General features: G+C 59.2%; 1 protein-coding gene across 6 annotated transcripts in view; it reads right to left on the reverse strand.

Annotated features, from left to right (window-relative positions):
- HDAC5 (histone deacetylase 5) overlaps positions 1-12,301 on the reverse strand; it is a 34,768-nt gene that overhangs the window by 9,389 nt on the left and 13,078 nt on the right. For all 6 annotated transcript variants that reach the window (XR_010937558.1, XM_067716128.1, XM_067716127.1 and 3 more), the window contains 6 exons: positions 1,592-1,851; positions 1,350-1,494; positions 1,125-1,239; positions 711-841; positions 429-575; positions 227-339 (listed from right to left, as the gene is read on the reverse strand). Coding sequence is in view for 5 of the 6 variants with exons in the window: in XM_067716128.1 (XP_067572229.1) it covers positions 227-339; positions 429-575; positions 711-841; positions 1,125-1,239; positions 1,350-1,494; positions 1,592-1,851 (911 nt within the window). In the remaining variant the exon portion in view is untranslated. The remainder of the gene's footprint in view (positions 1-226; positions 340-428; positions 576-710; positions 842-1,124; positions 1,240-1,349; positions 1,495-1,591; positions 1,852-12,301) is intronic.

Raw genomic sequence — 12,301 nt, forward strand, 5'->3', positions numbered from 1 at the left:
AGGGCTCTGAATGGCGCCCCGCTTCCTGCACCAAGCCCCACCTTGGGGGGGACTGAGAGATAAGAGCCCTTCAGAGGCCCGTGGGACAGATCCCACTTCAGGGCAATAGGTCCCTCTAGCCTGTCCACGCAGGCAGAGGGTCCCTGCTGGGCACGCTCAGCCAGACAGACCGGACGGGACAGAAAGCAGCGCTGGCCCACCCGCCCAGCCCTTGGCAGGCCTGTACCTCGGTGGGGATGTTGGGGACTGAGCCAGTAAAGCCATTCTCGGCGATGGTGCTGTGGGAGCTGTTAGGAGAGCTGGGGCCGGAGCCTGGCGCGCTGTTGCACACGGCTGCCACTACGGGAGAAGTGGCTGTCACCTGGGCCTGCTCGGAGCCACCCCCCACTCCCCGGCCCTCAGAACAGGGACAGGAGAGGAGCCCTCACCTCCAGGCCCGGCACCTGTGATCTCAACAGCTCTCTTCTTAAAGGTGCTAATGACAGTCCCGTCCTTGCGACGCAGGAGGGGACTGCTTCTCCGCTCGGCCACCTTCTGCTTTAGCCTCGAACGTACTTTTAAGTTGGGTTCGGAGGCTGGGGAGAAGGCAGCCGGGGCTCAGACACACGCACACAAACGGACACACCTGCGGCCTAGCCTGGCCCCTCCACATTCCCACCTCTGCCCACCCCCCCACCCATACCCTGGGAGGCCAGGTTGTACTCACTCACCTGTTTTGCGGAGGGGGAAGTCATCACGGCTGTCGTAGGGCCCAAGCAAAGGCAGTTTGTAGGAGGGAGGCGTCCCAGGGGGGCCGCTCTGGGGAGGGGAACTCTGGTCCAAAGAAGCATGGTGGGCTCCCCTGCAGGGTGGAGGGAGGGGAATGGAAACAGATGTAGGTTATCACCCAGGCAGCTGGACCGGCCACCCAGCAATCTACATTTATGAAACATCCGCTGCATATGGGGATAGGAAATGGATCCTGGGGAGGGCAGCGAGGAGACAAACAGGGGCGGGAGTCTCGTCTCCTAGGAGAGGTTACAGGGCCCCTATATGGCTTCAGGCCAGGAGCCCCTTGCCATCCTGCAGCCAAGCAGCCCCTGAGCAGGACACCTGTGCAACCCGTGCCTGCCGAGGGCCATTACCAGCATTTGGGATGCTGTGGGAGGGAATGGTTGAGGCCGCCTGGTGTGGGCTCCTTTGACTTCGACAGGAGGAATTCCTGGAGCCTCAGCTTCACCTCGGTGCTGGCGATGGCACCTGCGGGACAGGGCACAGCTGACCAGGGAGCTTGGGGCCAGGTCCCCACAGCTGGGAGGCGTGGGGCAGGGCAGGAGTCCCAGCTGGCCCCGGGCGGCCCCAGGCCTTACTCTCTTTGCTCTTCTCCTTGTTTCGCAGGATGAGCAGCTGCTGCTCCAGCCGCTGCTTCTCCAGCTCCTCCTGCCGTTGCTGCTCCCGCTGCCGCTGCTGCTCCAGCTCCTGCTGCCTCTTGGCTGCCAGCATCTCCTGCTGCTGCTGCAGGGGCGCAGGGGGAGCGAGGCTGGGTGAGCCGGGTCCGGGCGGGGGTCAGAGGTCTGGGTGGCCCCCCACCCCCGCGCCCTCCCTCGCTCACCTTGAGGTGCTTCTGCAGCTGGACCTCATGCTGCCGGGTCAGGTGGTCGTGCTGTTTCTGGAACTCAGCGAACAGGAGCTGCTTCTGCAGCTGCTGCTGCTGCTTGAGCGCCAGGAGCTCCTGTTGTAGCTGCTGCTCCCGCAGCGCGGGGTCCACGGGGCCTGCCAGCGCACCCCGCAGCTCCACGGGGCTGGGGCTGCCTCCTCCCCCGCCCCCCATGGAGCTGGGCATGGCTCCTGGCAGCACCGGCTTCACCTCCACTGCGGGGAGAAGAGACAGGAAGGGGTCGGTGAGCCATCCCAGACCCCACCGGGCCCTGGCCGCTATGCCTGGGGCCCAGAAAGCTACCAGGCAGGACTACTAGACCCAAAGAGAATGGGGGAGGGGGGAGTCAAATCCCTCTGCTCTGTGGATACAACCTTCTGCCTTAAATAGATGAGATCGAAGCCATGAACTTCACTAAGAAAACGTGCAGGGCTTCCCTGGTGGCGCAGTGGTTAAGAATCCACCTGCCGATGCAGGGCACACAGGTTCGAGCCCTGGTCCGGGAAAATCCCACATGCCGCAGAGCAACTAAGCCCGTGCGCCACAGCTACTGAAGCCCGCGTGCCTAGAGCCTGTGCTCCGCAACAAGAGAAGCCACCGCAATGAGAAGCCCACGCACTGCAATGAAGAGTAGCCCCTGCTCACCGCAACTAGAGAAAGCTCGCATGCAGCAACGAAGACCCAACACAGCCAAAATTAAATAAATAAATTTATTAAAAAAGGAAAAAAGAGAGAAAACATGCATAAGCAAAGCAGGGTACCTGGAAGATCACGAGTGTTCAACGAAGAATATCGTCATTGATAGTTAAGGCCACTGAGCATTTTATGTGAGTTACTTTAGTGATAAGGAAATTGAGGTTTAGAGAGGTGTAAGTAACGTGACCAAAGACATACAGCCAGGTGATCAATGAACCAAGATGTGATTCCAAACCCTATACTTTTTTTGTTTGTTTGTTTGTTTTTTTGTGGTACGCGGGCATCTCACTGTTGTGGCCTCTCCCGTCGCGGAGCACAGGCTCCGGACGCGCAGGCTCAGCGGCCATGGCTCACGGGCCCAGCTGCTCCGCGGCATGTGGGATCTTCCCAGACCGGGGAACGAACCTGTGTCCCCTGCATCGGCAGGCGGACTCTCAACCAATGCGCCACCAGGGAAGCCCCAAATCCTATACTTTTAACCACCGTCCTTCCTGTGCCTCCTCCCCCACCTCTCAACACCACACAATCCCCGCCAAGAGGCCTATATACTACAGGAGAAACCGAGGCACAGACGTTAGTTCTAGAACTAACGTGGCTAGCAGCCAGGGATCTCACTAAGCCCAGGAGAGGCCTGTGGAGAGCCTCTGGGCATCCCTATCTGTTCCCCTTTTCTCTGCCCCACACTCAGCTAGGGCAGATGGGGCAGGCAAGAGAGGCTATGGGAATACGGGGTGGGGTGGGAGCAGGAGACCGCAGGAAAAGGGGGGGTGCAGGGCTGCACCAAACCAGGGACAGGAGGGGGCTGGGAGTCAGACTCGCTTCCTTTGCTGGATTATCTCCTTTCAACAGTTTTATTGTAATTACCCTGAAAATGCCGCTATATATAGAGTGAGCCAAACAGCAGCTGTGCCTGGGGGGAGGGGGGAAAGAGAGAGAGAATGGGCGGGCAGGCGCAGGGAGGAGGTGGGAGGAGGAGACAGGAAAGGAAAGGGAATCAGACAGGAAGAAGGGTAATGGCAGGGGGGGCTGGCTGGAGCCAAGGCAGAGATCTCAGAACTCCAGTCCCAGGGAGAACCCGCGGGGAAAGGGGAAAGGGGTGGAGGGACCTGCTGGGTCCCAAGACCTTGCGTCCAGGCCCCCATGTGGACCATGGACCAAAGGGCCCCAGGAAGTGGCAAAAGATTCCAATGGGTTTATGGGAAAGATGGGTCTCAACCTCTTGATCCCTGTATACTGTCCTCTGGTCACTGAATGTCACTCTCCACCACTGCCCTATGGTTGCCAGGGCAACTGGGCAAACACCACGCCAGCAGGGAGCCCCAAGCCCAGCCCACACCCCACAAAGCCTCCTGACGCCTGCAGGAAAGGGAAGGCAAGCTACCCACTGCCTGGAAAGGAGGAAGTGAGAGAGGCAGGGCCAGACCGTCTTGTTTCTTTTCCACTTCTTTCTCCAAAGACAGCCCTCACTTTCCCCACTCCAGCCCAGGGAGGCCACAGGGAGATGGGCAGACTTTCCGGTGGCAAGGAGGCCCACTCCAGCCCAGGCCTGCAGAAGGAAAGACCCCACCATCCTGATGGCTGCCAGTGTCCCCTGCCCTCGCGAGCAGGCCTCTGCCCAGGCCCCCACTGCCATCTCTTATCAGGAGTGGAGAGGGAGCCGGGAGGGGGGCTAAGGGCTGAGCTAAGAAAGGCTCCCACACCCACTGCAGTCTGTGAGCCTGGATCTCTCCAGGGAGCCTGCACTGAACAAGTGTCCCCCCAAGGCAGGGACAAGGCCTGCTGAAGGCCAAGGCCATGCTACCCTCATGGCTGAACATGGCTCCTGGGACCCATTGGAGATGGGAGAGGGAAGGTGGCCTGAGCAGAGTTATCTTTCATGCTCCCCATTAGCCCTTCTTCCCCCAGCACTGCCGGGCACATTCCTCTGTGGTTTGCCCGCCAGCCACACTGACGACTCTGCGGCCACAAGGCCAGAGCCACATCTGCAGGAGTGGCCAGATGTGACCAGGAGGGTGGGGTCCATGTCCTGCCCCAGCACCAGGAGGAAAGGCCCTGGGAAACTACAGAGGCCCTTTCTGGAGGTGGCCGGCCCTGTCCAGGGTGCAAAAGTAGGGTGGCAGCAAGGACCCAGCAGCCAGCCTCAGGTGTCCCCAGCCCTGGAAACACTCAGCAAGGTCCCGGGCTGGCCGCAGTGTTATCTGTTCCTAGGCGAGGCTGGCTTGGCCCACGGCACTCTGATCACTCAGCCAAGGTGGACAGGCTTCAACCTGCTGCTCCCGGCAGTGCCGGGGCTGTGGGAGCCGGATGCCAGCCCGCCTGCCCGCCCAGGGAAGGGCAGGGGTCCAAGTGCTCCTGGCTCCCAGCAGATAACCCTGCTTGGGCTGGAACTGCCGCCAGCAGTGCTGGCTTCCCTTGCAGGAGCCCTGCAGAGAGGGCACGGGCTCAGGCGAGGGGACTCTCCCACCAGGGCTCCTGCACAGCCGCTGCCACCGCTGCCACCGCGGCAGAGATGCTAGGTCCTGTGCTGCAGTCGCAGCCTCAGTCCCATTGGTATGCAGGTGGCGGGGCGGCCGGCGGGCTCTGCCACACAGCCTTGTTCCCACACAAGCAGGAAGCACGAGCGACTGGGAATATTAATCTGCAGGCCCTGTGGGGCCTGGACAGGATGCAGCAGCCCGTGGGTCTGCAGGTAGTAGCCCAGCTCCATCCAAGATGGAAGGGGCTGCGGCTGGACAGCTGGAGTCAGGGAAAGGGTGGGGGGAGGCACAGAGCCCCCCAAATGCAGTTTTCTGGGCATGACACCTAGAGTGTGGCTGGCCTTGCTCCCCTCGAGGATCTGTGCCCTCTGCAAGCTTAGCATGAGCAGAGCAGGTGGTAGTGGCTGCCTTGAGAACCAAGCACCTGGAAGGGGAAATGGGAGTGTCATGATAGGAGGAGGCTCTCGACCGCCTCCTGGTGGACTGAAAAAGGTGGCAGGACCTCTGGAAAGGGAAGAAAGTAGATGGAGGACAGGCTGGGGACTCTGGCCAGCAAAGGCCTGGGAAGGGGTCACATGGGAGGGCACGGCATCCTACCCCAGGGCTCCTCCTGACAGAGAGCTGCAGAAGTGGAGAGGAAGCCGGTAACTGACCCAGGGACCTCCTGCAGAGGCAGACAGAAGGGTTCAGGTCTGCCCGCTCCATACTCCTCCCCTTCCGGGGACTCTGACCCTGCCTCCTGGGAGCTGTGGCCTTAGGAACTGGCAGCAAGAGCATCCTGTCCTCCAGCCTTCGGAAGGACTAACCAACACTGCCTCCCCGGAGAAGCCCCGGCCCAGGCAGCTAGGTAGGCAGCCATCAGAAGGGCCCCGCACACACCAGGCTCTGGCTTAGAGCAGACCACTCTGCCCAGCTCATGGGTACAACTGAGCAGCGCCAGTGATACTTCAGTGACACTTCCTTCCCATCTAGCTGGGCCTCCGATCTCTCCATGAGCCCCACTGCCCCATCAGCCCAGCGGGGGCTCCCACAGCAGATTCTCTGGGCAGTACAGCCAGGGATATCCTGACTCCTCGGGGCGGGGGCGGGGCGGGGGGGGAAGGATGACGCAGGTGCTGACAGGGTAACCTCTGGGATGACTGCCAGCAGACTTAGACTAAAAAGAGAGTGTCCAGGCAAAGGGACACTGCCCCCCGAGCAGACAAGGGGTTCTAGGACACCAAGGGCAGGTTTTTAGCAGCACCTTTGGGAAAAGGGTTCAAAATAAAAACCAAGGTCAAGCCTTCCTCCTTGCTCTGAACACAGCACAGGCCATGCCCCAGCTCCCAGCCTTCTCTTGGAGAAGTCACCAACTCCAGTATCCCTGTGACCCAAACCCTAGCAGCAAGGAAATGGTACCTTGAGTTCCCCCTGGAGAAGCACCAGAGTGGGTAGACTGACCTGGCTGACCTAAGCAGCTTAACAATTGGCTCTAAAAAGACCCTGCTCCCAGAAGCCACCAGCCACAGAAGGCTGGGGGGAGGAGGGGAGCCAGGGTACACAGAGTTTGAGGGAGGGGTGTATTAAGCGGTTTGGAATGTCTACACAGGATGAAAACGAGGCCTCTGCAGATAAGCCCTGGATCCGAAGAGCTACCCCCAACAACAAGAGCGAAGAGGGAGAAAGGGGAGGGACCATCTGCTTCAGCTGCCTCGTGTCACAGACAAGGAAACCAAGCCTCTCAGGGACTCAAACCCAGGTGTCCTGGCTCCCAGCTCAGGCGGGCTCCGTCTGAACACTAACCTATGCAGTGCTAACTCCAGTGCGGGGCATCCTGGGTGCTCAGCAAGAGCCAGCCTGGCCCCTCTGGAGAGGCAGCAGGCTGGCAGCCCACCCTAGAGGGCAGTGCCTTCCACCAGCACCCAGGCCCTCCGGAGCTCCCTCAGCAGTCTGGGGTGTCAGCAGCTTCCTTAAATGTCAAATGACCTCGTTCTGTTCCTCTGGAGAATGGGAAAAGGCTCTTGTCCCCTTGCTGGCCTTGAGGGATTTTGGAAGGAGGCAGGGAACAGCATTTCACACTCCTCCCCATGACGCCGATGACCCCTCCCCACCAAGGACGGTTTCCCATGATCTATTTCTGGGCTCTTACGTGACTAGGGAGGCCAATTTAGGCTCGACAGGTTCTACCACAATGCAGACAGTATTTCCACATGTGCGAGCTGGGGATGACGCTCACCTAGCAATTTTCCCAACTCCCCATGCAGCGCAAGCCAACACACATCACGTAATTGGTTAAGAGCGAGGGCTCTGGAATAAGAGAACACCAGGGTTCAAGTCGGCCTCTGCCACTTCCCAGGGCAAGACACCAAGCCCCTCCTTGTGCTGCGTGCGGGCATCTGTGAAATGGGAGGAAGAACAGCACCCACCTCCCAGAGCTGCTAGGGCTCCGGAGAGATAACACGTGCAGTGGGGCTTGGCGCAGAGCCTGGGAAAATCTCAGGAGGCACTAGTAGAGGCTATTAATGGCTGACATTTGTGTGTGTCCTGGACCCCTCTGGCGGTCTAGTGAAGCCTAAGCCCTCTTAGCGCTCTCATTTCAGACCGTCCCAAGGTCACTCTGTGGTCCTGTCCCAATCAAAGCCCTTCCAGTGGGCCCCACACAAGCTGGAGCAGCCGGCAGCTGGATCCCAGTGCAGGAGGAGGCATCCCTGGGGAGAGCCTCCTCCCGATGGCAGCTCTTCCTAGCCTGTCTCTCCGGCCTCCCCTGCCTTGTTAGCTCCAAGAAGGGCCACCCTGTCCTCTGAGGCTCAGCCCACAGCAGTGGGATCCCTCAGTCCCTTAAAAGCATTACTTAACACAGGTGAACACAAGCTTTGGTCCCTGCTCTGGGGCCCCAGCTCCCGGCAGTCAGAAAGCCTTTCCAGGTATCTAACTTCGCTGTGCCTGCTGCAGGCAACACCCCTCTCCCCAGGACCATTCTACATCCACCTGGGGCCAGGACTCGGGTGACCCGAAGCCCCTCTTAGGCGGAAGCAACGTGAAACTGATGTCAAAGACTTAGAATGTCACTGAAGGGAGTGCCAGCCAGATCAGCCACTCAACTCCCCCAGCTGACAGAGGAGGAAAGCAAAGCCAGAGATGGAAGAAATTCATCCAAAGTCACCTGGAAAGGAGGCAGAGGAGCCGGGGCTTAACCCTGGGTCTTCTGGTTCTCTCTTGCCTCCCACCAAAACCCAGGAGAAATCTTGAAGGCTATTCCTGAACTTAATGACAGCAGGGAGACAAACTCCGTATGAAGGATCCAGGGATCTAGATGGGAGACGTGGTTGGCCCCAGAACCCCAGAGCCAGGAGTGCAGGGGAAAAGGGGGCCAAGTGAACGGAACCCCCAGAAACCTTGAGGTAGACTGTGCCTCTCAAGGACCTTAAGCTTAAGGGATGCAGAGCCCTGGCGGAAGGCACAAAGCATCTCTCACCGGCAAAAACAGAGTTAGTCACTGGTCTTGAGCAGCTCTCTGGAGGAGAAGCAGACTCACTTCTCCCAGCCCAGCCATTTCCAGGAAACACTTGGGCACTGAGCTAGAGGCAATTAAAAGACACACTAACCATTCAAAGTCTGCAGATGTCGCTGGGACTGCCCGCTCCACACCTGGGGTGGACAGCAGGGGCTCCAGGGCAGGAGCTCTGCCTGCACTACTCCCCGAACACAGCCCAGCCCAGAGCGTCCAGCAGAGCGCCCTGTCCCCCTGGCCACTTGTCATAACCCCCTGCCCCCCAGTGTCTTAAGACATCCTCCGTCTCCAGACTGCCAGGCTGCTGGGAGCTGGATTTGAATCTGACTGAGGCAACAGCCTCCCTCCCTCTGCAGCTGGCCTTCTCCCAAGAGTCCCAAAGCCCATCGAGGCCTTCTAGGGAGACGGGTGACATCCACGGGCAGGCTGCTAGGCCCCATGACCCCTGTCCATAGGACCCCTGCCCATACTCCAAGCATGGTCTGAGCCTACTCACATCAAAATCATCTGAGATGTGTTAAAAATGCTGGTTCCTGGGCTGCCCTACGGAATCCGAACCTTGGGGTGGGGGGTAGGGCTTGGGAACCCTAATTTTAATCGCTCCCCCCGGTAACTCTGTGGCAACGGAAAGTTTGAGAACTACTTTCTCACAGTGTCCCCCGCTGGCGGCATTTCTGCTGCCAACCTGACAGCTGTTACAGCTGTGTGCGTGGACACGGTTAATCTGATTTCCTGTCTGGCAGCTGTGCAGCAGGGAAGGGACAGCTGAGGGTCTCAAAAACAAGAAGAGGGGATGGGGTGGGGGGGATGGGGGCAGGGGAGGCTGTCTGAATGGGACAGGGTGTTCAACTTTGTTCCTGAGCCCGCTTCTCCCGCCTTGGGCCGAAATCCCTACAGGGAGGGAAACAGCAGATCCAGCGGCCCCCAGTATTGGTAGAAAACAGTCTCCTCCCAGAAACCTCAGGAGCCCCCCCCAAGACCAGAATGGTCTCTCTTGTCGAGGAGCACAAACTTTGGAAGCAACAAAGGCAGACCCACCACGTAAGGTTGTGCAGGCTGTGTACTGCACAAGGGCACCCAACTGAAGGGGCAAGTTGGGGGCTGAAGTCTAGCCCATGCTCCCAGTGCTAAGCCATGCACTCTGGCTTGAGGATACAGCCACCTGGAAGAAGGGCCGCCTTTAAGACATTTGTACAGGGGAGCTCTTGTATGGGTTAGACGTCGCCCTACACAAAGCCCTGAGTCGGAAGCCCAGCCATCATTTACTCTGGGACCTCGCGCAAGTTCCTTAACTTCTCAGATCCTCCTCAATTGTAAAACATAGCTATTAATACCTTTCCGAGGGAGATAAGGTAAGGAAAGCACCCTAATACCCATCATTTAGTAGATTATAATATTAATTCCCCTCCCACCCCCGTCTCGCACTTCCGACCTACCCACACCCCTATGCCTACACACCCACCTACCTAGCCAAGCTTGGAATGGTATGAAGAACGTGAATAAGAATATCCAGGGGGAAACCTCAATACCAAAACCAAACCCCAAGGCACTTCCATAGCATCCCTTCCTGGCATAAGCGGGATTCACACCCTCCCTCACTGGGGAAAGAAGACTCCTCCTCCACGCCTGCTTTTAACATCCTACACGTTGCCCAAGCAGCAGCGCGCTGCCCAGTCCAGGCCAGAAGGAAATCCAAGGCCCAACAGAAGGGAGGCAGGGGATCCCCCAGCACCGCATCCCTGGGAAACCCTCACCAGAGTTCAAGCTCCTGGGCTCCCCGAGCCGGGACCGAGCCTGTACGAGAGGGGTGTCCACTGTGCGCTGGGCTGTTGCGGGAGGAGCCAGGCAGAGACCCCATCTATCAAGGAAGACCTGACGGCACTAGCAGAAGCTGTGTTTTGTCCCCGTCCTCAAGCAGGAACAGAGGCGAGCACCCCACATCCTTCGTGGGCTCGCCTGCCAAGACTCTGGCTCACCCACCAGGGCAACTTACCATATCTGTCTATTCATCTAGAGGGCCAAGCCCCAGAATAGAGCCCAGGAATCCTGCTGTGAACCCTGGATGCCAGTCCCCTCAAGCAACATTCATTCATCCATGTGCCAGGCACTGTGCTAAGTGCGCACAAGACAGTCCAGAGAGCCAAGGATGCCCCTAAAATAGGGCTCCAAAGACTTACTGCTGGAGCGGGCGGAGAGTTCGGGGCAGACACCCACCGTGGAAAGCCCCTTTTCCACAAACCCTCCGGCTGGGGAGGCCTGGCAACACACACGGCCCAAGAAGCGTCCCTGGACACCTGCTTTTTTAGCCACAGGCTTTTGCATCCTGTCTGGAGACTGATCAAGAGATGGAGAGAGGAGGTGGCGGGGGAGGGTTGGGGGGGGAACACCAGGCTGCCTGGCCCTCATGGCCGTGTTTATCCGGGGTGGATTTTTTTTTAACCCAAAGGTTAAAGCGTTTCTATTTGAAACATCTATTTACATTCCAGAGTCCAAAAAAAAAAAACAAGGCAGCCGAGCTCCAGGCCTATATCTGTCCCCAGCCGCGTCACAGACACAGCATCAGAGCTGCGCAGGGGGAACATTCTTAGCCCTCTCCCCGAGCCGCTGAGGTGACTCACGCCTCCCTCCTGCCAGCATGGACCACGCCACCGCTCAGAAGGCTAGGCAGCGTGCATGTGTCGGGGTGGGGGGTGGGGGGAGGGACTGGCTGGGGGGTGGTCTATGCAGGGACAGGGAGCCTTAGGGAAGTGATGGGATCAGCAGGGTTCCAGCCTGCAAGGACTCTGGGGCCCAACTAGAAAGAGGATGAGAGAACGTGCTGAGGAGGAAACTTCAGGCCAAGCGCCAACTGCTTCTGGGAGGCAAGGGGCAGTGGGGACAGGAGGGGTGGGCTGCTATGGCATCTGCCGAATGGGGCAGAAGCACCCCCCAGGCAGATGCTCTGCACAGTCAGCCCTTTGCTTGGCAAGGGACCACCTTGACTCCCAGAGGCTTCAGGATAGGAGCGAGCAGGCGGGTCTTTAGCTAGAGCTGTGAGCTCCACTAGACCAGGGCTAGAACGGCCCTCTGCGTTTACACCCCTCCCAGGGGACTGTGCAGAGACTCTGCACGGCTGGCCCTAAGGTTCCACCCCCCCCCATCCCAGGGGCCTGCACGGGCACTCTCAGGGCTGGTCCCCAGGGTTATGCCGCGACCTTAGGAGACTACATGGGCATCCCTGCTCAGGCAGACGGTAGGCTTGGTTTGAAGGCTTTTCCAAATGTTCCCCAAACCTCCATCCTCTCACACATCCCAGTCCAGCTGCAACCTTATCCCTGGACAGCTTAGAGTCAAATCACTGGCACTTACACAGGCACACGGCTCCCACCTTCCAGTTCAAAGCCTGGGACCCACACCCACATATCCAGAGGCAAAGACTCCTCACACATACACACACAGACGCCCACACCCAAGTGCCAAGCCACTGCCAGGAGGGGCCAAGCGGGCATGGGTCCAGCAGGCCCCTCCCTAGAGGAAGCATCTTGTGGTGCCGGCCTGGTGGGGAGGCTGTGCCAGGAAGGCCTGATGCTGCCAACAGGTTCCTGGGAGGGAGGGAAGGAGTGGCCCGGCTCTGGGGGACGCCACCCCCAGCCGAGAGCCAAAAAGGTCCCCGCTGAGAAGGTGGGAGGGCTAGGGAGTCCTCAAGCCCTGTGAGCCTGAGTAACATTCCTTCATCCTCATGGGCTGAGGATAAACCAAAGCTTGGGGGGAGGAGAGGTACGGGGGAGCCAGAAGCCAAGGCAGCCAAGGCCCCCAACATCCCAGCTGCCGGCCTCTGCCTACCTCCACCACAACTGCATCAAGCCTCCTCCCCAGGTGTGTGATTCCCAGGGCACTCCTGACCGGGCACCGGCAGAAATCACTGCACTGGACCCTCTGACCCTAAGAACCCAGCCAGAGGAGTGGGGGTAGCCTTTATTCTTATGGACACTCGGGCCGTGGGTTCCTCCCTTGTCCAGACCC

The sequence above is a fragment of the Pseudorca crassidens genome, chromosome 19 (assembly GCF_039906515.1).
Source record: "Pseudorca crassidens isolate mPseCra1 chromosome 19, mPseCra1.hap1, whole genome shotgun sequence".
NCBI classification, from domain to species: domain Eukaryota; kingdom Metazoa; phylum Chordata; class Mammalia; order Artiodactyla; family Delphinidae; genus Pseudorca; species Pseudorca crassidens.